Source organism: Xenia sp. Carnegie-2017, unplaced genomic scaffold (assembly GCF_021976095.1).
Source record: "Xenia sp. Carnegie-2017 unplaced genomic scaffold, XeniaSp_v1 HiC_scaffold_21, whole genome shotgun sequence".
Taxonomy (NCBI): domain Eukaryota; kingdom Metazoa; phylum Cnidaria; class Anthozoa; order Malacalcyonacea; family Xeniidae; genus Xenia; species Xenia sp. Carnegie-2017.
Window position 1 is genome coordinate 3,937,898 of NW_025813484.1, and position 21,974 is coordinate 3,959,871.

Below are 21,974 nucleotides of genomic sequence, written 5' to 3' on the forward strand. Positions count from 1 at the left end.
ACACAAATGTGCTATATTTTATTATAATACTATTATTAGTGTCATTCAGTGGATACCAGCCAATGACGTCAGTAATGTATTCCGCCATAATTTAGCATAAGGCTTTTTTCCAAAATGGCGGATAAGGATTCAACTTTATGTCAAATTTTCTCAACAGCAAAATTCAAAAGAGACACGAAAACACAAAATTAAGTATTCCATAGCTATCTATGATAAACGTATGAAAAAAAAATTTTCGTTGCCAATGTCCTTTAACACCTAACAGCCCGTTCTGATTGAGTGCTGGAGAACGATACCGTGGTTCGGGCACAAATCTGCAGGCCGTTCACACTACGTAGTACCCACTAGCTTCGTTTATTTATAATTTCATGTTTTTCACTGTACACAAGTTTTAAAACCATGTGCTGAATAGATGCATCTCTGTACACGTTATTCAGGTGTCGTCGTTCACATTGGTGTCCGTGCCCGAGCATTGTACTCGGGTACTACCTATTTTCGAGGTGCCCAGACCCGGGCACTTTGACTCGGGTACCATAAAGATGTTGTGTTCACATTGGTGTCCGTGCCCGAGCGCCGTACTTGGGTACTGCCTTTTTCGTGGTGCCCAGACCCGAGCACTTTGACTCGGGTACCATAAAGATGTTGTGTTCACATTGGTGCTCCTACCCGAGCACCGTACTCGGGTACTACCTATTTTCGAGGTTCCCAGACTCGGGCACTTTGACTCAGGTACCATCAAAATGTTGTGTTCACATTGGTGTCCATGCCTGAGCACCGTACTCGGGTACTACCTATTTTCGAGGTGCCCAGACCCGGGCACTTTGACTCCGGTACCATCAAAATGTTGTGTTCACATTGGTGCCCGTGCCTGAGCACCGTACCGGGGCACTCAGTCTGAACGCGCTACTAGTATAAAGCGGATAAACAATTGCTGTGAAGGCTGAAGCATTATATCGACTGTGGGCTCACAAATATCAAAATAACACATTTGGTCCAGCAAAGTCCACGAAACAGACATGCATCCTGCATCCATGTTCCATGCATCCATGTATCCATGTATCCATGTATCCATGCATCCATGTATCCATGTATCCATGTATCCACGTATCTTTACAATTCATAATCAAAAAAACTACGCAACTAATTTATTCATGCCAAAAATTGCTCTCCCGTGCGGGTCAAAACCTTTCAGGTAATTGCAATTTTGTAACTCGTCTCGGCTAAGAAGCGAGTTGACCCGTTTAAGCGGGACAACTCGCCTCATGTAATGGCCCCTACTAGACCATAACTGAACTCATGCAAAATAAATACTGCAAGTAATAAGACGGGCATACAGATTTTAAGGTGGTGGACAAAAATTATCTTCGTATAAAAAATACCCCCTTTCTTCATCTTGACCTATTTTGCGCATATTCCTAAAACACGAGTTTATACAAAATATTTGATAGTGTGATTGTGTGTTCGAACAGTGCAATGATACTAAAAACGGCTTGTTTCAAATATCTCATCAATACACCGAGCAAACGACTCTTGCTTTGTCCTTCTAGGTAAGTACAAGACAACGTGGAAAGGCGTGGAACTCATGAAAGATGCGCTAGATCTTGTTATTCTTCAAAGTTTGATTTACAGCGAAAGACCAGTCACGATTTTCGAGCTTGGAACATACTCCAGAGGCAGTGCTCTTTGGCTTGCGGACATCGCACGATCATTCGACTTTCGATGTCACGTGTACTCCATTGATATATCCTTTGAATGTCTTCATGAAAAAGCCAAATCTAATAAGGACATCACGTTTCTACTGGCCGATGCCTCTAAGGACATGGAGAAAGTTCTGCCAACGGAAAAACTGAAGGTATCAGGGCCGTAACCAGAAAGTTTTAAGGAGTGCGCATTTGAGAAGAAAATTCTCGTACTCGTGATTTTATTGGCTTTTTAAATGACGTTTTACATGCTACCAATACCATTTGTTAAGCCTTTTGAACTTGGTACACGCGAGCTTTAAATGGAAAACAAACACGTGACACAAATGCATGGGAAACTTTTCTATTTCTGAATTCCAACAAGCAATTTCACTTATTGTTTATTTACTTTTTTTCTTATGTATTTTTGAAAAAACGGATGTCCTGGAAATATGAAAGGGGAAGGGTGCACCTGCACTATACAACGGCCAACTAACTGACCGACAAACAGACTTCCATTCATATCATTCATCTTTATGTTCAGAATGGATAAAGAAATAAACGAAAAACTTACATAATGTATATTTTTCACCGCTTTAAAAAACATATTAGCGGAAATTTACATAGTAACAATATTTCTAATAATATGACTAAAGGAATGTAATAACTCGCCTCTATTTCATTGACAGTACTCTAAAACACGCCTCTATTTCATTGACAGTACTCTAAAACAAATAACTCGAGATGTTATACATAGATGCAAGCTTTGCAAGCGATTGGAAACGTCAGTCACATCTTGCTGTCAATTCACGCCACACACACCTCTGTATTTTTAATTTTTTATTGATCTAGGAAATGCCTCATCCTTGGTTCATCACCGAAGACTGTCACGTTCCGTTGGAGGATTCTGTCGGTTACTTGGAGAAGTTTATGATACCTGGAGATTATCTGCTTGTTGAAGATACACATCCATCAATAAACAGGCTGATTGGTCAAGGTTTGCATTGTTCGTTCATGCACGGGAAAGAAAAATCTGCTGCTTAGATAGCCGGGAAAGATCGATTCATCGTACAATCTGTTTGTTTTTCAATAGGTCTTTACACTCCTGGTTTTGATGAGGCTGGTTTTGCTAAATATAATATTCTGAAGGCGTTCGTTGAAGCTCGTCCTGGAAAATTTATGGTTGACCAACACTACACTGATTTCTTTGGGTGCGTTTACATGAAGTAGTTCTAGTTTGCCTGAATCGATTTCTAACTTTAGTTAATATTTTCTTTTTTACAACAGATACAATGCCTCCACAAGTATGAATAGCTATCTGAAGCGAGTTTAAGACTTGTGCAGATGACTTTCTTTGTTCGAATCATTACTTTAGCTATTACTCACGGTTATACACAAGGTCAATCCTCGGCTACAGACTATCCGGCGAACAGTCGAATTAAAGGCCCGTTCACACGAGCCGATTGTTCCGATTCCGACTTTTGGATAATTATTAAGACAGTCCGATAATTTTGCTGATATTTACATTCGTTTAGATATATAAAGTCATGCGAGCAGCTATTTGTGCTATCCAGTACATTTATCGATATGTTTTTCGTATTTTTGTTCTTGTTTCCAAGTCTTTTTCAAATCTATGTAACTTGACTAGTCGGCTTGCTTTGATTATCTCGGATGAAAATAGAGCAAGTTCTATTTCCATCCGATTTTTTAGATTTACAGATCCGACTATCGGAAGCTCAATTTATACGTGTTCGGTGTTCACACGAAATTTCACCCTTGCCATTTCACCTTTTGCCAAGGTTTTCATTTCTTTGGAAATTTAATTTCATTGTTCTTGCAATGAGTGAACACGATGATGTTGCATTGAAGAAAAGAGAGTTGACCTCGCTCCACCAATCATTAAACTAGCTACTTTGTAGCTTCATGTCCATGCAAATGTTTCTTGTGCCATGCACATCATTGGTGTGTCACCAGTGGTACTTGATATGCGTGCCGAACCGTGAGGTATTCGCCAATGATATGCCAAAAACGTACAAATTTTTAAGTCGTATTAAAAACATTGTTCAAGTAATATCGTTCGCGGTTCTGTCTAATGTTGTTCAAGGCTACAGTTTCGCTCGCTTACAATGATTGCTATTTGCTAGTTTTGTTTCATTCCACTTGAGCAAATATTTAACGATTGTTTTGCTTGTTTATTCATACATACAAGAGTTAAACATCGACTGGCTTCGCTAACTCGGCTGTATTGCATTTTCGACGTGTACATTACATATTGCTGTGCAATCCAATGGAAAAGATTTGAAATTGGTATCAGTCACGCTGCTTCACTTTCATTTCTCAATCTTTACTGTTCATCTTCTTGTACTGTTCATCTTCTTGTACTGTACGAAAATTTTTGTTATATTTATCTAGGTTTTGAAGTTGCAAATATTCCATCCCTACATCGATATTTCGAATTCAACAATAGCGACGTGTATTCAAGATAACATCATGACTCGACAAGTTCTCATGGAAAGAGTCAATTATTCCGATGGTAAGAACCAAGATTCTTTCAAGTAAATGGTTGGAACCCGGCAGTATCGTTACATGTTTGTAGATGTAGATCGTCCAGGTTGGTATAGTCCTGAGAGGGACTGTTTTTGTTGTTGTTGACTGACGTTTCGACAACCTTAGCAGTAGTCATCTTCAGAGTCAAGTGAGGAGTTAACGTCAGGTTAGCCGTATTTGTGTTATCTGATTCTTACGATGACAGCTAACATGGCGTTTACTCCTCCCTTGACTCTAAAGATGACGACCACTAAGGTTGTCGAAACGTCAGTCAACATCGACACCAACAGTCCCTTTCGGGACTCTACTAACCTGGACGATCTACATCCACAAATATGCAGGATTCTATTGTTACATTTCTTTGTGATGAAAAGCGTTGGTGTTTATACTTGAAGTGCTCATATCTGAAAATGAGCAAATTTCGATAAATTTGTTTCACGTGCTCCAATTTTCGGCAATTTGTGTTCCATGAAATTTTCTGAGGAAGAGGTTCTAACAAACAGGAAACTTTAAGTCAAATTAAAAGCTTTTCAAATGTTGATTCTCGTTTAGGAACGAATCTAATTGTATCACTGAGAGATGTTCTGAAGGATAGCGTTCACAACTATTTGTTTGACCTGGTCCTATATTTTCATCTTGACGGGTTAAGCTTTGTCGTGTGCACTTTCAAAATAAAAGGTTTACAAGGAGAATCGTGTTTGACTTTTTTCGTTACTCTCTCATCAGCTTCTTTTTGTCAAAAACAGTTTTTCAGATTGACGTTGAAAGCGGCGAAATCAGTCAAGATGAGATTAGTGTACGCTTCAAAAAGCAACTTTCCACAGGTCCTCATAAAGGTCGTAAACAAAGGCTCGAAGACAAGGCAAGATCTAAATTTGTCCGTACTTAGGATTGTATTGATAACTTTATCTTATATGATTTAATCTTTTCAGGATTTCACTTCTACTTGTAAGTCGAACTTTGCTCTCGATGATTGCTGCTGTCAGGGTTACGTGAAACGCGTGAATGACCATGCAATGGTTGGAAAACCTAAAGCTGTCATTGGTTTAACCAAGATCCCTTTATGTTTGTCTTTAAACACGATGGAATCTGCGAATGGTAAACAATAGATACAAAGTTTGGTACTTGTATTTTCTCATTGGTCTGATATCAGTCATTGTTTCAGATGCGGAGATTTATGTCTATAGCGTGACGGCAAATCTAGACCCGGAGGAGTTTTATCATAGGAATGTCGGGAAAGAACTGTACATGTCTGACCAATCAACACCTGTCAATAACATATTTGTTTTTCGAATACAAATTTCGATAGAAAACCAATGTTATTGGAAAGACGTGTATCGATTCAGAACAAAAACGAAAGGTAAAAAAGTGGTTTGTTAAGGTGTGGACTATATGAACTAAAAATAATGTATTTTAAATATGTTGAAGACGTCTATATTTCACAGAAAACCGTAAACAACAATATATATCAGCTATCAAGCTTGAAGCACAGCAAGCTGATATAAAAGACCTGCAAATCGAACGACTGACAACGTACAGGGGAGACATCGCGTATTCTTGGCAGTTGAATAACGAATCAGATGAATCGGTCGAAAGATATGATGAGGGAGATGTTGTCGGAATATTTCCCAGCAAAGATCGTGATAAAACATATCTTGACTTGCTAACTCCCATAAACTACAACGGCGCTATTTTGGCTGGTGTGATCACAAGATCGTACTACATTTCAGCTAACACACAAGGTACGAACACTCGTGTAGCAACATCGAGGGACGAATGTAGATATCTATTATGAATTTTCCTCTGTAGATGAAACAAGTTACCCCAGTGAGAAGGTATGCATGATGGGTAAAATCCCAGTTAAGGTTTACGGTGCTGTAAAACATGGCGAATTCTTGTTTGCATCCAATAAATTACCGGGAGTCGCTGTTACCGAGAAACAATTTAAGGCCGACAATGGTAGGCTGATCACGTGGCAAAAATCGTTTTTATAGCTTGTTCACTGCCGCAATTGATGTGACTATTTTTTTAAAAGGAAACCTCCGTCAAAAGCGCCTTCTCGGATATTCCATTGAAGAGAGTACTTCGAGCGAGGTAAAAATGGTGGATTGTATTGTGTCCATCTTGCTTTCGATAAGTAATGATCAAATCGAGAACATCCTCGCCAAACTGGAAGAAAAGATGGCCGAGGATTTTGAAAGGAAAATGGACGAGTTTCGTGATGACGTCGACATCCAAATGGAGGGCATGGCGCAGATCGTCTCGAACACGCGTGACTATGTTGCACATAAAGGAAAAGGCAAGACGTATTTTCTAATGTAATTTTGCTTCGAACAGCATATTTGTCATGTTCAATGACAATTGAGATGTATTTAAAGGAACTGTTGAAAATCAAAATGAAGATAGCTATGAAATTAAATCGTAAAAGGATGCATTTCTGCAGACTTCTTTAGACTTTCGCACACTTCTGCGCACTTCAAATGCATCGCCTCATTTAATTTCACAGCTATCGTTGTTTTAGTTTACAACGTTTTTTTAAGAACGATTCGATTGTGATTCACGATGATAACCAAGAATTTTTTTGTGATACACAATTCTAAGAAAAACCTCGATATTTTTCTGTTCAGAGATCTCTCGAAGAAATTATCGGGTGCTAATAGGCATTTTTCTATTTTTCGTCTTTGGTGCACTGTGCTCATATTTCTTTCTATCTCCTGGCTCGCCCTACGTCAGATGGGTGTGTCGTCATGGGTCATTACCGGGCTCCATAAAATTTAAAATCACAAACAAAAACGACGAGGTACGAAGCGGTCGGCATGTCTTTTTTCGATTCCAGTCTTTTTTCGACTCCAGTCTCTATCATAGATTTTGTCGCATATTTTTTTTTATCGCAGAAACTCACCCGGATGGAAGGAATATTATTTGACGTATCCGATCTGATGAACAAAATCGGCAGGAATTTCCCATTAAAAAAATAATTTTACCGGTGCGTATTTTGTTATGCTCATATTTTTGAATTGTGTGTGTGTAAACTGTAATTTTTTCGCCCCGCTGAAAATAAGTATGAGAGACATCGTTGTTAAAATTTTGGCACTCACCCACCCCACCCCCATCTTTAGTGCGAAATGAGTGATGTGAAGTTACCTGTAATCTAAAAACACGCGTCGTTTTTCTTAATGCGCGTTAAATTTGTCGTTGATTAATGTGAAATTACAATATCCACGAGTTAATTGAAACTTAAATTTGAATTAAAACATTTTTAGGTTCTTATTACTACAACTATCGAAAATGCAAGCGAAATAATCTTCGCAAGGTCCTCGGATGGTTCAGCAATCCTCCTGTGTACTCAAGAGCTAAGATCTTTGCCGCATCCTGTGATTGTAAAAAAATATTTTATATTCATCAACTTTATTATTGGGTGGAATACAAAGATATAATTGCACAGCAATGTATCGGGCAAAAAGATCCAGTTTGCAATATGACTCAATCGGGTTAACGGCATGTTACACGGCCTTTTTATAGAAAGAGATTAGAAGCATAGGCACTGTCATGAGAGTGGGGGGGTGGGGGGGGTCGGAGAGTAATAAGCTCTTTGTTTTTACAGTAAAAATCATAATATAGCATATGTAAGATTGATTTTGGACGCCTTCCCCGCTTAAACCCTGCCAGTGGTAGTTTTTGAAGTACACTGCCTGCTAGACCATAAGTAAAGTTGCAAAAAGAAGTATCTTTATACCACGATGGTTTGCGGTTGAGCTCGAGATCAGACGTCAGTATCCTATACGCTATCGCTGATTTTCAAATACTTCTGGTTTGACCAGTGTCTCTCTTTTTGTAAAATATAAAAATCACTTTTTACCAATTTGTTGAGTTTTATCATTTATGCGATTTATAAGACGTTGAATTGTTAGGAATGACGATATTTGCGTCATTTCCTACTCACTGGAGTCGAGAAAAATGTCAAATTTCATACGGGAGCACAAATTCCCAAAATGACGTGGTGAATGGGGCCGTACCTCCTGAGACAGACTATTGTAGTGTCTTAATTTTCTTTACAGTGCCAAAATTTTAGCCCGATCTTCCTTCTTTGTCCTCTATAAGATTATGGACCAAAACTTTAATACATATTTAAAAAAAAGCTGGAGGAGGCCCCGCCACGTGTGCCTCTCCTTTCATAGCAGTAGACCTCTCAAAAGTTCGTCATTTCGTAGTATTCGTCTTTTGAAAATGATTACTTAAATTTTAAAGTAACATTTTGCCATGTTTTCGCGCGCATTTCATGAGACAAATGACAGCGAGACGGCGACGAGGGGCTTGGTAAAGAGGAGCTAGATGTATTGTAAATGAAAAGATTAAAAATATAATAACAATAACAATGGTATATTTTGGTCCATTTTACAAGAATACTGCAAATTAGGTAATGTTATATTGTATATGGAACTTGCTGGGGAGAGCCAGCAAAAGAATTGGTTAAATCCCATAGAACTCTTCAAAAGAAAAGAAATTGTGAAGATATGTGCTCCTATGGTTCGATATTCCAAGTAGGTGCCGAATGAAGATCGTTTTGCAAATTATCGTTTCAAATTCAAGAAAACAGTGAAAATTTTTTGTTTAGATTACCGTTCCGTTGTTTAGTTCGAAGGTAATTTTACAATTTACTGTATGGTTCCACTTATATGCGTTATGATAATCTTTAAATTAATTGATGTTGAATCCAATTTTAATCAAGATATGGTTGTGATTTGGCATTCACTCCCATGATTGTTTCTGATTCCTTCATCCAATCACAGAAGGCGAGAGACAGTGATTTCACGACTAATGCTTGTAAGTTTCGACAATATCTGCATTTTCTTCATTTTACATATGACTTTTGTGTTTTTTACTTAGCCGATCGCCCACTAGTTGTCCAGTTTGCATCAAAATGTGCCAAGGACTTTGCTGATGCAACCGAATTGATTGTGCCATTTTCAGATGGTGTTGATATGAACTGTGGCTGTCCTCAAAGGTAGGGACACAATGTACGCACTGGGTCATTGTGGGGTCATTGATGGTTTTCAGTCAATATGCCATTGCTTCACTCTTTATTTCTATTAAAAACTTGCTAACTTCTTCCATACTTTGTAATAATAATTTGAATAGATGGGCGATGAAAGCTGGTTACGGGGCATATCTCATACAGAACCCTCAACTGATAGAAGATATGGTCAAACAAACAAAACAAAGGGTTCCGAATGACTTTCCTATCTCTATTAAAATCCGAATTCATCACAATACAAGGTTGGCCGCTGTCATGCGAATTCTATGTAGAATCTACAATGATAATTTATTACATGTTTGTAGATGTAGATTGTCCAGGTTGGTATAGTCCTGAGGACTGTGTTTGTTGTTGTTGACCGACGTTTCGACAATCTTAGCAGTAGTCATCTTCAGAGTAATATATGACTCTAAAGATGACTACTGCTAAGGTTGTCGAAACGTCAGTCAACAACAACAAAAACAGTCCTTCTTAGGACTATACCAACCTGGATGATCTACATCTACAAACATGTAACGATACTCCCGGGTTCAAACCATTTACTTTACTGATAATTTATGTTGACTATTCAAGGGAGACTGTGGATGTGTGTCGAAAAGCGGAACATGCTGGAGTGTCATGGATTACAGTACATGGTAGAACAATAGAACAGCGATCACAACCTTGCTCCTACGAAACCATAAAGTTGGTAATATTTCACCGGACTTCATTATTAAATGTCAGATGTTTGTATATTTATGATGAAGTTAACTTCCGAAACTTGTTTAGATAAAGGATAGTGTCAGTATTCCAGTTGTTGCCAATGGTGACATAAGAAATGATGATGACATTGCCCAAGTAAAGGAAGCTACGGGTGTTGATGGTTTGTGGAGATCTATTGCCATTGTGGTGATTTTAAATTTAATCCATGTTCGTTTTGATTTAATAATTGATGTACTTAATTAAAATTTACAAGGTGTCATGGCTGCCAGAGGCATTTTAGTAAATCCTGCAATGTATGCTGGGTACAAGTCACTTCCAATACAATGTCTTCAGGATTGGGTAAGAGATGTTTCTAGCAAATACCTGATATACTGTCGCTGTGTTCATTTTCATTTTGCTTGCAGATTGATATCAGCCTTTCGATAGGCATTTCCTACACACATTTTCATCATCATCTCATGTTTATGCTGAAAAAAGTTCTTGGCAAACAAGGTTTGGTTGTAGCATGCATTCACAAACTTTGACTTGTTCCCTTAACTACTTTGTGGTGAACCTTTTTATGTAGAAAGAAGAGTTTTTAACAGTTTGACAAATCTCCATGCAGTTCTGCAGTACATCGAGGAGAATTTTGGGATCACGAGAAAGATGCCTGCCAGTTTTTAAAAAGCAAAAATAAAAATGGGCGAAACTGTTTCCGTGGGAAAGATTTTTATGTTATTTTTGGAGAAAGACTTTTATGTTCTTTTATCAACCAAAAGAAAACATGTGAACAGAATTAGATTTTTAACGTTTAGTGGACACGAACCGTTTATTCGATACGGCTCAATTACAGTGGCTTACATGAAGTAATCATCTATTGTATGCTAATTTCGAAATGTGCCATTATTCAAATAAATGTTCTCGTTCCACAGATATTTTAAGTTATTATTTTCGCTGCAAACCGTTGAAAGATTACACATGGATGCTGCAAAGAAAGCTGCAGGTTGTGCTGCTATTGACCGATACGTAAAGGTAGGAAGAAGAACTCATTATAATTTTCGAGGATATCCTAACATATATGTTGAAGACTGATTGGCACATCGAAGGAAGTGCGAACAAAGTTTGCTTAATTTTGTAACATTTGGAGTTACGAAAAATGGCAATGAACTGTCCGTATTTTCTGAGTTTCAGGATAATCAGGTGATTGGGGTTGGTAGTGGCTCGACCATTGTACCTGCAATACAACATTTAGGTAGGTTTTACATGTATTATCTAGTGACAGTAAATTTAAGAGCAGCTGGAGACCTGTCGCGCTCTTCACCATTGAATTATTTTCAACAGGCGAGAAAGTGAAGAAAGAAAATCTTCAAATCAAGTGTGTACCTACCTCATTTCAGGTGTGTAATGGGAAAATATATTTATGATCCTATATAGTGCACAATGGACTGCATTGATCCCAGACTGGAAAGCTTGTACTGTCCAATTGAGAACTCACTTTTATGCACACAATCTTGTTTATGCACAGTTCACAAAGTTTTTAGTCTTGCATGGGTCCCTACAAAGTGCACAATGAACTCCATTGTTCTCTACAAAGTGCACAATGAACTCCATTGGTCCCTACAAAGTGCACAATGAACTCCATTGATCCCTACAAAGTGCACAATGAACTCCATTGATCCCTACAAAGTGCACAATAAACTGCTTTGATCCCTACACTGTGCAGAAGAAACTATACTGATTATGTTCTTATGGCAGGCAAAACAGCTTATCGTAGAGAATGATTTGTATCTTACTGATTTAAACAGAAATCCAAGGGTAAGCAAAGCATTGTGAATATTTTATTGTATCTTAAAATTTGAAATATTGCAATGAAATTTTACACTCAATGTGATGCATGCCTATACTTAGCTGGATGTTGCATTTGATGGGGCCGATGAAGTTGATGCCTCGTTAAATTTGATTAAAGGAGGAGGGTAAACACCATTTTCAACCTCAAATTGACCGATTTCATGGATGACTATGAGTGTGATTACTTTTGTAGGGGCTGTTTAACTCAAGAAAAGATAGTGGCTTCTTGTGCGCAAACATTTGTTGTTGTTGCCGATGAAAGGTTGGTGAATTCTTTAGCACTATAGGTTTCACCAGTTTGAGTGAGAGGATTTTGTGATAGTGATGTCACACAGACATTTAATCTATTGCTGTTTTCTTAGGAAGGATTCAACACACTTTGGAGAGCAGGTTGGCTAAAGAAAATTGGTGCATTTTTTTCTAACCACCAGTGGCAAAGGGAGCCCGATCTTTTACTCCTACTATGCAAATTTTTCAGCAAAATTGCTGTACATTTATTCCATTCATTGCAAATTTTTCAGAAAAATTACTGTAAATTTATTTCATTCATTGTTTTTCAGCGATTGAACGCAAACATTTTTGCATTGTGGGAGGAAAGAACGGGCCGCCTTTGTTACTGTTAATTACAAAGAAGCAAAAAAAACATTCGAAATAAAAAAGTTGTCAATTGTTCAACTTATTCAAACTGCATGTATTCATTTGAATTTCCCCCTCACGTCAAAACAATCTTAATCATGTATTGCATTCACCGATAGCCAGTGCTGTAGAAGTGGGGGGGTGTGGTTGGGGGAGGTGCCCCCCTTCTACCTTTGAAATGGGTAATTTTAAAAGGGCACTATTGACAAAAACGTCAAGAGAGCTTCCCATCTGATAAATTTAGTTCTACAGCACTGCCCATAGCCAGCAGACAGATCTGTGCATGAAATTTTGGTGGTATATAATAAGCATAACATTTTTAACAGTGGAAACGAGGCATTCCTGTTGAAGTAATTCCCATGGCGTACTCTCCGGTCATATTAGCATTGGAGAACCTAAATTTAACTCCCATTCTTAGGATGGCCAAAAACAAAGCTGTAAGTATCCACTTATGAAATAGGCGTAAATTTACTCCATACATGACAATTCTCACAAATTGTGACATTAGTTTAATATTACACGATGTCGCACGTGCATGAACGTGCACCGATTTCATTGCGAAGAAATGCCGTCATGTCATTGCAGTGGCTGGAAACAAGCGAAAAACCCTCTGTATCTTGCTGGAATAATGGCAGCCGTGGGGATACGGTGCACACTTGAGTGGCCCCTCTGTATATAATTATTATTCTGTGGTAATGCCTTATGGGCAATCTCACACATGAGCAAATTTGAACCTTGGCATCCATATTACTCTCTCATCACAATCTGAGTCATGATCACAGACCCCAGAGCTTTGGGGCGCTACACTCTTAATCAAAATGTGCTAGAGGTCCTTGATGATTCTGCAAGAACAGAAATTTCCAGCTCTTTCACATTCAAATATTTGCTGGTTAAAATTCCTTTATATTTCTTTTCAAAGTCTTATATTGCCTCTTGGATATGATTGCATTTCTCCGTTGCCTGATAAACATTTAACTGGAGTCAGAAAACTTTGATGGATTTCTGTTTTATTTTAGGGCCCGGTTGTCACCGACAATGGTAACTTTATTCTTGATTGTCACTTTAAAGATGTAAGAAGAATTTTTCCTCATCTTCAAAACATGCATGACGAGTAAAATTAAAATGTTCAAACCGTTTTTCATTATGAATATGACCGTTTTTCATTATGAATATGACCGTTTTTCATTATGAATATGATTGTTTTTCATTATGAATATGATCGCCCGACATAACACTTTCAATATAGCTATTGTTGGAGCTGTCGTATTCATAACGTTATCCTTCAAATCGCTGGCCACGATATTGAACTTGTTGATCACGTTTAGGTTCAGAATTGGGATCGATTGAACAAAGAGATCAATATGATTCCAGGTTTGTGTATTTGAAGTTTTGTTATGAGTGAAGATATTTTGTTTTTAAATGATAGTAGACATTCTGAAACAGCTCATGCACATCTCTTTTCATTTTTGTGATAATTTTTGAAATGTCCAATTTATACAACCAGTGACGTCATATTCATTGCATCACATTGCATAATGAGAACTTCAGTCGTCAGAGGTACAATATCGTCAGAGGTACCATATCGTCAGAGGTACCATATCGTCAGAGGTACCATGTGTAGTGTTGATTGCAATGGATGAACGAAAAAGTAGGTTTCATAGAGAAGTATTCTCACTGGATTCATGCTCGTCAATTTTGGCAAATTGTGTAGAAATGAAAAACATATTTACTGTCAAAAAAAATGCAATAAAAATGTTAATTCAACGATCGTCAACAATTTCAAGCAATTAAAAGAAAAATAAATACAAGCAAATTGCATAAATAGTGTTGTGGCAATGCTTTTGCATGAAATGCAACAACTGCGTATATAGTTCTGTTTTCAACTAGCTTCGTTGCTTATTCGTTTCATCTGCGTATTTCTCAGCATTGAAAAATGCTCATCGTCATTTGTTGGTTATGAGTTTTTGGCAAGTGACTTAATTTGCTCTGCCTTTAAGGCCTGGTTCGAACGTCGAACTTTACATGAAGTAAATGGCAAAATAAGGGTCGGTTCATATGAAGATTGAAGTTTGAATCGGGTTTAAGTTTTCCATAAGGTTAAAAAGAGGTGACTGTGTTGGCCATTGCATCACAATGTACTTTTTTGTGGAAACAAATCCTCTTATGTGCCAGAGCGGGTCAATGCTCATTCGACAGGATAGGTGCAGAATTTCCAAGGGAGGGTGTGTGTGCATCGTTATCCTAGGTAAAGTTGCCTCGGTGTGGATTTTTAGGAAAGTGTCCTTAGTTTTTAAAAAAAAATTTACGTGTTTTTCGTTAATTAATGTGTGTTAAGTAATTTATTTCAATTTTAATGTTTCAATGAAAACGCGCATGGTAATACTCAATTGCAAATGGTGGTAATATAAAATATGTAATTGCCTTTGAAATGAGAAGTTCTACTTTTACTGTACAATTTCTTAGTCTCTAATACTTTTTTTAGGGGTGCGCACACCCCCTCATTGCTAGCCCGCCCCCCGGCTTGTGTGTTTGAGGTTTCACTCAGTCTTACTGTACAATTTCGTAGTCTCTAATACTGTTATATTAAAGTTACCACTTTAGAATTTTTCTTTTAGGGGTGTTAGAGAATTTTGTGGGCGCGCACCCCCCTCTCATTGCAAATCCGCCCCCCTGCTTGTGTGTTTGAGGTCATTGATATGTTGAAACACGCCCAATTAAACACGTTTTATTTTTTCTAAAGAGTATGCTTAGACCAAGCTATAAAATAAAACAGTTTCTTCACCATCAAGTAATCTATCAATCTGTCTGTAAGTAACGATGTTTTTGAGAGTGGCGCGCTACTTTTTTTTGTTCATCCATTGTACAAAAAATCTTTTCCAAACATTTCATCCGCAACTTGCCAGGAACAAAGATGTTTAAAATTTTACAGCCACTCATTAGACAATGCGACGTCTCCATGGTAGCTTTAGTCGGTCATTATAATTACTCTTTGTATATCAAATGAATGGTATATTTTTTAGGCGTTGTCGAGAACGGTTTGTTCATAAACATGGCGAATGTTGTAATATTCGGCAAACCAGATGGATCTACTTACTCCAAGACTTTATGAACGCAGATAAGTTTCCACGTTTCTCATGCATGCACGATTGAAGACTCCGTTCGGGCAAAAAAGTCATTGTCGATCATATATAGATTGCACGAACGTTACTTCATGTAGACACGCGACATAATCTATTTATTCATCGTCATTTATTGGTCGCTTTCCTTTTGTTATTGAGATATAAGGATATTCCGATAGTTTTTGCGATGGTCGAAAATTTTTTACCCGTACTTGCTTTGCTCTCACCGGATGTCGAGGACGTATCGCCAATAATTTCGAGATCTTGGGCTTGTTGCCACCTTTGAAGGGGAAAACCTTTTCTGAAAGACGACGTCGGCGAGTCTTGCTCGCCTCTTAGAGCGAGAAATCGTCGTAAAGACGACTCGTGTTTCTCCACTCCATTCTTCCATTCCAAAAATGAGATGTAGTGGGAAAAACCGAAGTTGCAATATTCGTTGTTCTGCAAATATGTATTTGTATACCGTCACCATTATATTGACCAATCAAATGCTACCATTATGACTTGCCACTGGGCTTTCTCTCGGCACGAGCGGATTTTCATGTTTTTTTTTCATGGGTAGTGCTAAAAAATTTTTTGGGAGAGAGGGGGGGGGTGGGTGGATTGTGCTGGTAAGTGAAGTAAGGCAATGCAAGGGAGTAAGATTTTTAGGGGCGGTCGGTAGTGTGCAGTTACCAAAGGTAGTGTAAAGTTCAAATACTTCCCAGAAAAACTCGGTACGGCCGCACTATTGATTTGTTTTGTTAAAACTTTTCTGTAGGGGCGAACAATTTATTAATAGGGGAAAATCTGATATTTTGAGGGTAGAGTCCCTGCATTCCCCCCCAGGAAATCCGTCCATGGCTTACCGTCAACCATCATGCAAATTCACTTGATATTCACCTTGTCGACAGATGCGTTTGATAGCTCGGCTCTTTTGCAATTGATAACGGCCAGTTTTGCTAGATCGTCATGGCTACTTGAAGGACCCGACATGCTTGAATCGTCTCTCTCCGAATCATTCAGTAAAAGTCCTAGAAAACACTGTTGTTGTTCGAAAGATTGAGGATTTTTCAAAGTGGTTTTCTGCAATGGCTCCGATGGTGAATGGGTTGCTCGATCATTTTTCGTGTTTGATCTCCTAAATTCTGTTGTCGCTTTATTCATAATTGTTTTGTCTGGATGAGCCATTTTTTCAGGTCTACATCTCCTACGTTCTGTTGTCGCTTTATTCATAATTGTTTTATCTGGATGAGCCATTTTTTCAGGGCTACATCTCCTAAGTTCTGTTGTCGCTTTACTCATAATTATTTTGCTTGAATGAGCCATTTTTTCAGGGCTACATCTCCTAAGTTCTGTTGTCGCTTTATTCATAATTGTTTTGCTTGAATGAGCCATTTTTTCAGGGCTACATCTCCTAAATTCTATTGTTGCTTTATTCATAATAGTTTTGTCTGGATGAGCCATTTTTTCAGGGCTACATCTCCTAAGTTCTGTTGTCGCTTTATTCATAATTGTTTTATTTGGATAAGCCATTTTTTCAGGGCTACATCTCTTAAGTTCTTTTGTTCCTTTTTGATGAAGCGTTTTTTGAAGGGTGCACCGTACAGTTGCTGTTTTTTGTCTCGAACGGTGATCGGTTGATTGGCGGCAGTGAATTTGCGCGGATTTTTGGTAGCCATATCTTTTGAATTCCGGTGCTGAGGATGGGCGACCGCGAAAGTTCTTTTTATCAAAATTGTGAAATGGATTGACCTGTATGCCTTGAGATGCATTACCAACCCGCGACAGAATACCCGTGCACTCATCGTAGCCAAGTTCCACTGATTTGTAATAAGCCGTTTTGTCTTCCTTATTTCTTTGATCTACCGTCAAACGGAATTTCGTCATGGCGTCGACGATAATTTTCACCATTTTTGTATTGCTGTTAAGAACTGCGTACATCAGTGGTGTGTTGCCTTCGTTATCCTGCGATGACAGATCGATGTCCATGACGCATTTCTCCATGAGCAGTCGCACCAAGTTCAATTTATTCATTTTGCATGCCCAATGTAGAACATGCTGACCATTGTTATCCATCAAGTTCACGTCGGCACCGTGTCGCAATAACCTGTTGATCATCGCCGCTCTTGTTCGATGTTTTTCGTCATCGATCATGAAGGCAAGCATCAGCGGACTTCGATGTTGACTGTCGAAAAAGTTCAAATCAGCGAGGTCTTTAAGAATGATCTTGGTCAGATAAAGTCTACCATCGACTATGGCTTCAATTAATCTCCTTCGAGACGTCGCTTTTGTTTTCGAAGCTATTTCGATTTCCATCGAACTAGGAAGATTTACCTTGATCACATTATCACTGATGTCGATTTGAAGAAACCGCGAATGCTTTAGTTGCCTTACGTACGCTTTGTGTCAATAAGTATGGAAGGAAAACAACAAAATGATTTGCGAACTTGGAAATATGATACCGCGGAGGAGATAAAAACGTCAATTATGGTTGTAAAGGATTAAAATAATATTTACTTTAGTGGCGGATTAAGGCGTTCAATAAAGATGTTGATACTATGTACATTGATACACATATATAGGTTTGAATTATGACACTGTCCCTGTAAAATTTTGCGTTTTATCGTGTTATTGAAAAGTGGGGAGAGGGGAGGGGTCTATTTATACTGCCGATGTTCTTAGGAATTTTTTGTTCGTTCGCATGCTGTTTAGTCCAAACGCTGTCTGTTCTTTATTAAATGAAGATTTCTCCTACATCTCACATAGAAAAAGTCGCGTTTGATTTTGTTTAACTAAGGGGCTGATTACATGAGCCCGGGTAGCCGGGATTCAGGCAATGATTTTGGCAAATGGAAACGATTCAATGCTTATCATCAGATAAATCTTCTCGAGCAATTTCACAATAATTTGAATTAATAACTACGCAAAACATTTGAAACTAAAACAACCAATTTGGCCTAGTTTGAGAATTACAACAGGAATGACTTTTGGCGCTTAACAAACAGTTGTAATTTTTAACTTTGAAGTTTTGCCCCTTTTCAATGTCTCGAAATCATTTCACGCCTCACTCAATAGCGGCAAGCCGGGATCATGTAGACACCCTAAATATGCATCTGTGCTCAAAAAACTCGTTTTCATCAAATTGTAAAACTCGAGGACTTACGCCTGTTTTCTAAAAGCTCACTCGCCGAATGACGCCTCAAAATGACTCATAACTATTCCCTGCCATCAATGACAGCGATGTGTAAATGAGATTGCCTTTGGTTAGCGGGAGTTCTGTGTCTCACTCGGACTCAGAGCTAGAGTGCGAGTCAATGACCTAGAACTCAATCTACTAGATATTGACGCCGCCGAGATTCTACAGCTATCGGAGTTACGGCTGATACGATCCGCTTTTCCTGAGTTGATATACAGTTGCAAAGTTGATATTCTTGATTTGATTGTTGTTTTTTTAACTTTCTTTAATCTATTTTTCATTTTGAGTTTTGATTTTTGCCACCTTTCAAGATGGCGTCCTTGCCTCACCCATTGAGTTCTATAAGACCTGGAGGGGAAACGTCAACAAAATTAGTATAAATTATTAGCGCGCGGCCGCGTGGTCAAAGACATGGCGGATTTTGGTTGTCAAAGTCAGCGGAAAGACGCGGGCTCATAAAATGAAATTTTTTTCGCCCACCCGGATTTGACAACCACAATTGCGATTATAGAAAATATCAATGCCAAGCACAAAAACTTTTAGAAATTTTGTCTTTAAAACATGCTGCAAACTTGTTTGGTATACGGATGCTGAAGTAATGCCAGAAAAGGAAACATTTCATGACACCGGTAAGCAACGTAAGATTGTTTACTATTTAAAGTGTTCAGTGTTTTGTTTTAAGTCAATACTTGAAGTGTGATGGCATATATTTTGTGAATGTTTTTACTCCTAAGTTGTAATTTAAGTTATGTTTATCCAGTCTTATTTGTTCTTTACTTAATCGATTGCTAGACGAGGCAAAGCAACCAGTTCTTATCGAGATATGCATATCTTAAAACTCCTTGTTTCAACTGAGTTGAAATGGAGGATTTTTTCATGATATTTTTCTGAAAATATGAAGCAAATATTAAGGACAGAGCTGTATTGAAATCAAATGCAGTGCAGGATTAATTAATAGCTCTTTGGTACATGTCGTACAATAAAAATTACCTGTATTAAACAGCTAGCCTGGACAATTTGACAGATTTGGACAAGCATGATGATGGTGTGTAAAGGTTTGCTTTATGCTAAAAGTTTTATAAATGCCATATGGTGTTTCTGTAAATGAATTGTTTGTTACACAGTGTACTAAACAGGTTAGTACATCAAAATCAAGATAAAAACTACTTTGTTCAATAATGTGCCAAATTTTGCTCCTACCTTGAAATATTTGCTCAAGAAAAGCTTATCATTACATGCATGAAACATTAAATACAGTACTGCATCATCTGACAAAATCCATACATTTTTCAATTCCAGGTGATTAAAAATTCACATAAGATGCATTGGTTGCAATGAAGTTGAATGTGGAAGAAGCAAAAATTGATGGCAAAGAACTTTTTATGTCTTTTGAAGAATTACGATATCATTTAAAAGAATAAGAGTAGCAATCTAGTAAAAGAAGCCACATCTGCCTTCAACATGAGACTTTTCCAATTATGTATAGTTACTTTGTACAAAATACTATTTTAGATAAACTTGATTTTTAAGTCATTCACTGATATTTTTACCAAAAGACAAAAAGAAAAATTCAAAGGCATAATGTAAAATTCAAAAATTTGTCAAGTTGTTTGAACCTAGAAAAAGTAGGTTCTGTAATTTGTAAGGACACAAAAGAAAAGTAGTGCAAGAAGGTTAGCATTTTGAGAATTAATAAGTTCTTGACATACATTACACAAGGCCATAATATTATAAATAATGACTGTACAATAACAATTATACAACATGCTAAATATCTTCACCTACATTATAATTATTTAAACAGGTTTGCCTTCATGCAGCAATAAGAAAAGTGTTATGTCAGAGAAACCAATGCACTTGATTTAAGAAATAGTATTTTCAATGGGAAATTAATGTAGTTCTGTTCAGTAGTAGATCCATGGTTGTCAATAACAATCCAGTTTCTAATATCTTGGCTTAAAACAGAATCAGCAACATGATTATAGAATTTCTGAATTTCGTTCTTTTGCTCTCCTAGTTCAAGATATTTTCCTCATAAGTTCTCAGTAGATTTATCAGAATATCATAATACTTTATAAGACACCCAGAATCAATCCTACCAAAAAAAACTCAAAACAATTACATACCTACTTATAATATATTTCCAGTCGACTTAAGTCGTAGGGTTAAGCTAACTTTTCTAACTCCTTTTCGACATTTTAACTAAGATTTACCCATCTATTCAAGAAAGACAGTTGCACCAAGCTGTTCACAAACAGTCAAAACACAAGTAATGCGCATGGGATTATGCATTAAAGCTTAACAACACATTAACAGTGTAAAGATTGCCGTTTGATATTTATTTCTAATATAGCTAAAGCATTACTTGACAAAATATACGTTATTTTACAGTAGATTTACCTCATTTAAATGTGTGTGTCTATTTCACAAAAACCTTAAGCATTATTTTCAATATTTTATGCTTACGGTATCGTGGTTGTTTTCGCTGGTTGTCATTACTACGAGCAGTAATAGAGATCCGTTTCGGGAGGGAGCGAATGTTAAAAATTTTTCTCAAAGTGGAAGTTTTCAGAGCCCTCTATAGTATAAGAGTTGGGACCATTGAGTTCTATAAGACCTGGAGGGGAAACGTAAACAAAATTACTATAAATTATCATCGCGCGGCCGCGTGGTCAAAAACATGGCGGATTTTGGTTGTCAAAGTCAGCGGAAAGACGCGGGCTCATAAAATGAAATTTTTTTCGCCCACCCGGATTTGACAACCACAATAGCGATTATATAAAATATCAATGCCAAACACAAAAACTTTTAGAAATTTTATCTTTAAAACATGTTGCAAACTTGTTTGGTAGACGGATGCTGAAGTAATGCCAGAAAAGGAAACATTTCATGATACCGGTAAGCAACGTAAGATTGTTTACCATTTAAAGTGTTCAGTGTTTTGTTTTAAGTCAATACTTGAAGTGTGATTGTATATATTTTGTGAATGTTTTACTCCTAAGTTATAATTTAAGTTATGTTTATCCATTCTTATTTGTTCTTTACTTAATCGCTTGCTAGACGAGGCAAAGCAACCAGTTCTTATCGAGATATGCATATCTTAAAACTCCTTGTTTCAACTGAGTTGAAATGGAGGATTTTTCATGATATTTTTCTGAAAATATGAAGCAAATATTAAGGACAGAGCTGTATTGAAATCAAATGCAGTGCAAGATTAATTAATGAGCTCTTTGGTACATGTCGTACAATAA

General features: G+C 37.5%; 5 protein-coding genes across 6 annotated transcripts; 4 read left to right on the forward strand and 1 right to left on the reverse strand.

The window, feature by feature from the left end:
- The first annotated feature begins 412 nt into the window (after nucleotides 1-412).
- Nucleotides 413-3,326, forward strand: LOC124444548. Its single transcript, XM_046995169.1, has 5 exons — nucleotides 413-482; nucleotides 1,548-1,852; nucleotides 2,532-2,676; nucleotides 2,773-2,890; nucleotides 2,967-3,326. Exons 1-5 carry the CDS (start codon nucleotides 413-415, stop codon nucleotides 3,010-3,012), a joined length of 684 nt encoding a protein of 227 aa, XP_046851125.1. The 3' UTR covers nucleotides 3,013-3,326.
- A 372-nt stretch (nucleotides 3,327-3,698) lies between these two features.
- LOC124444549 lies at nucleotides 3,699-5,115 on the forward strand. Its single transcript, XM_046995170.1, has 4 exons — nucleotides 3,699-3,746; nucleotides 4,092-4,212; nucleotides 4,779-4,904; nucleotides 4,973-5,115. The coding sequence occupies exons 1-4, from the start codon at nucleotides 3,699-3,701 to the stop codon at nucleotides 5,113-5,115; spliced, it is 438 nt and encodes a 145-aa protein (XP_046851126.1).
- A 52-nt stretch (nucleotides 5,116-5,167) lies between these two features.
- Nucleotides 5,168-8,088, forward strand: LOC124443959. The gene is made up of 8 exons (XM_046994507.1): nucleotides 5,168-5,324; nucleotides 5,392-5,586; nucleotides 5,672-5,968; nucleotides 6,036-6,185; nucleotides 6,262-6,525; nucleotides 6,854-7,026; nucleotides 7,121-7,212; nucleotides 7,490-8,088. Exons 1-7 carry the CDS (start codon nucleotides 5,243-5,245, stop codon nucleotides 7,202-7,204), a joined length of 1,245 nt encoding a protein of 414 aa, XP_046850463.1. The 5' UTR covers nucleotides 5,168-5,242; the 3' UTR covers nucleotides 7,205-7,212; nucleotides 7,490-8,088.
- A 465-nt stretch (nucleotides 8,089-8,553) lies between these two features.
- LOC124444037 (tRNA-dihydrouridine(20a/20b) synthase [NAD(P)+]-like) lies at nucleotides 8,554-15,678 on the forward strand. Of its 2 annotated transcripts, XM_046994605.1 has the most exons (14): nucleotides 10,245-10,302; nucleotides 10,368-10,455; nucleotides 10,529-10,808; nucleotides 10,875-10,974; nucleotides 11,134-11,194; nucleotides 11,284-11,339; nucleotides 11,698-11,757; nucleotides 11,851-11,915; nucleotides 11,984-12,052; nucleotides 12,153-12,180; nucleotides 12,753-12,863; nucleotides 13,443-13,496; nucleotides 13,752-13,797; nucleotides 15,447-15,678. In XM_046994605.1, exons 3-14 carry the CDS (start codon nucleotides 10,642-10,644, stop codon nucleotides 15,533-15,535), a joined length of 906 nt encoding a protein of 301 aa, XP_046850561.1. In that variant the 5' UTR covers nucleotides 10,245-10,302; nucleotides 10,368-10,455; nucleotides 10,529-10,641; the 3' UTR covers nucleotides 15,536-15,678. The 2 variants fall into 2 exon arrangements, with proteins under 2 accessions (XP_046850560.1, XP_046850561.1); XM_046994604.1 differs by lacking the exons at nucleotides 10,875-10,974; nucleotides 11,134-11,194; nucleotides 11,284-11,339; ... (6 more) ...; nucleotides 13,752-13,797; nucleotides 15,447-15,678 and adding exons at nucleotides 8,554-8,767; nucleotides 8,842-8,868; nucleotides 8,956-9,050; ... (2 more) ...; nucleotides 9,835-9,949; nucleotides 10,030-10,123 and having other exon boundaries at nucleotides 10,217-10,302; nucleotides 10,529-10,873.
- Nucleotides 15,126-17,968, reverse strand: LOC124444035. The gene is made up of 2 exons (XM_046994603.1): nucleotides 16,428-17,968; nucleotides 15,126-15,986 (listed from the first exon to the last, which is right to left on the reverse strand). Exons 1-2 carry the CDS (start codon nucleotides 17,841-17,843, stop codon nucleotides 15,672-15,674), a joined length of 1,731 nt encoding a protein of 576 aa, XP_046850559.1. The 5' UTR covers nucleotides 17,844-17,968; the 3' UTR covers nucleotides 15,126-15,671.
- Between the last annotated feature and the right edge of the window lie 4,006 nt (nucleotides 17,969-21,974).

Excerpts from the sequence above, each read along its gene's own strand:
- LOC124444548 (XM_046995169.1), top strand. The coding sequence starts at position 413 with ATGCATCTCTGTACACGTTATTCAGGTGTCGTCGTTCACATTGGTGTC. Across the intron at positions 483-1,547 it reads TGCCCGAGCATTGTACTCGG|GTAAGTACAAGACAACGTGG; the intron begins GTACTACCTATT and ends TTGTCCTTCTAG. Across the intron at positions 2,677-2,772 it reads AAACAGGCTGATTGGTCAAG|GTCTTTACACTCCTGGTTTT; the intron begins GTTTGCATTGTT and ends GTTTTTCAATAG.
- LOC124444549 (XM_046995170.1), top strand. The coding sequence starts at position 3,699 with ATGCCAAAAACGTACAAATTTTTAAGTCGTATTAAAAACATTGTTCAA. Across the intron at positions 4,213-4,778 it reads AAGAGTCAATTATTCCGATG|GAACGAATCTAATTGTATCA; the intron begins GTAAGAACCAAG and ends ATTCTCGTTTAG. Across the intron at positions 4,905-4,972 it reads GTGCACTTTCAAAATAAAAG|TTTTTCAGATTGACGTTGAA; the intron begins GTTTACAAGGAG and ends TGTCAAAAACAG.
- LOC124443959 (XM_046994507.1), top strand. The coding sequence starts at position 5,243 with ATGGTTGGAAAACCTAAAGCTGTCATTGGTTTAACCAAGATCCCTTTA. Across the intron at positions 5,587-5,671 it reads ATTCAGAACAAAAACGAAAG|AAAACCGTAAACAACAATAT; the intron begins GTAAAAAAGTGG and ends TATATTTCACAG. Across the intron at positions 6,526-6,853 it reads TGTTGCACATAAAGGAAAAG|AGATCTCTCGAAGAAATTAT; the intron begins GCAAGACGTATT and ends TTTTCTGTTCAG.
- LOC124444037 (XM_046994604.1), top strand. The coding sequence starts at position 8,661 with ATGGAACTTGCTGGGGAGAGCCAGCAAAAGAATTGGTTAAATCCCATA. Across the intron at positions 9,504-9,834 it reads CGAATTCATCACAATACAAG|GGAGACTGTGGATGTGTGTC; the intron begins GTTGGCCGCTGT and ends TGACTATTCAAG. Across the intron at positions 10,303-10,367 it reads TACAATGTCTTCAGGATTGG|ATTGATATCAGCCTTTCGAT; the intron begins GTAAGAGATGTT and ends TTTTGCTTGCAG.
- LOC124444035 (XM_046994603.1), bottom strand. The coding sequence starts at position 17,843 with ATGGAAATCGAAATAGCTTCGAAAACAAAAGCGACGTCTCGAAGGAGA. Across the intron at positions 15,987-16,427 it reads CAAACGCATCTGTCGACAAG|AACAACGAATATTGCAACTT; the intron begins GTGAATATCAAG and ends ACATATTTGCAG.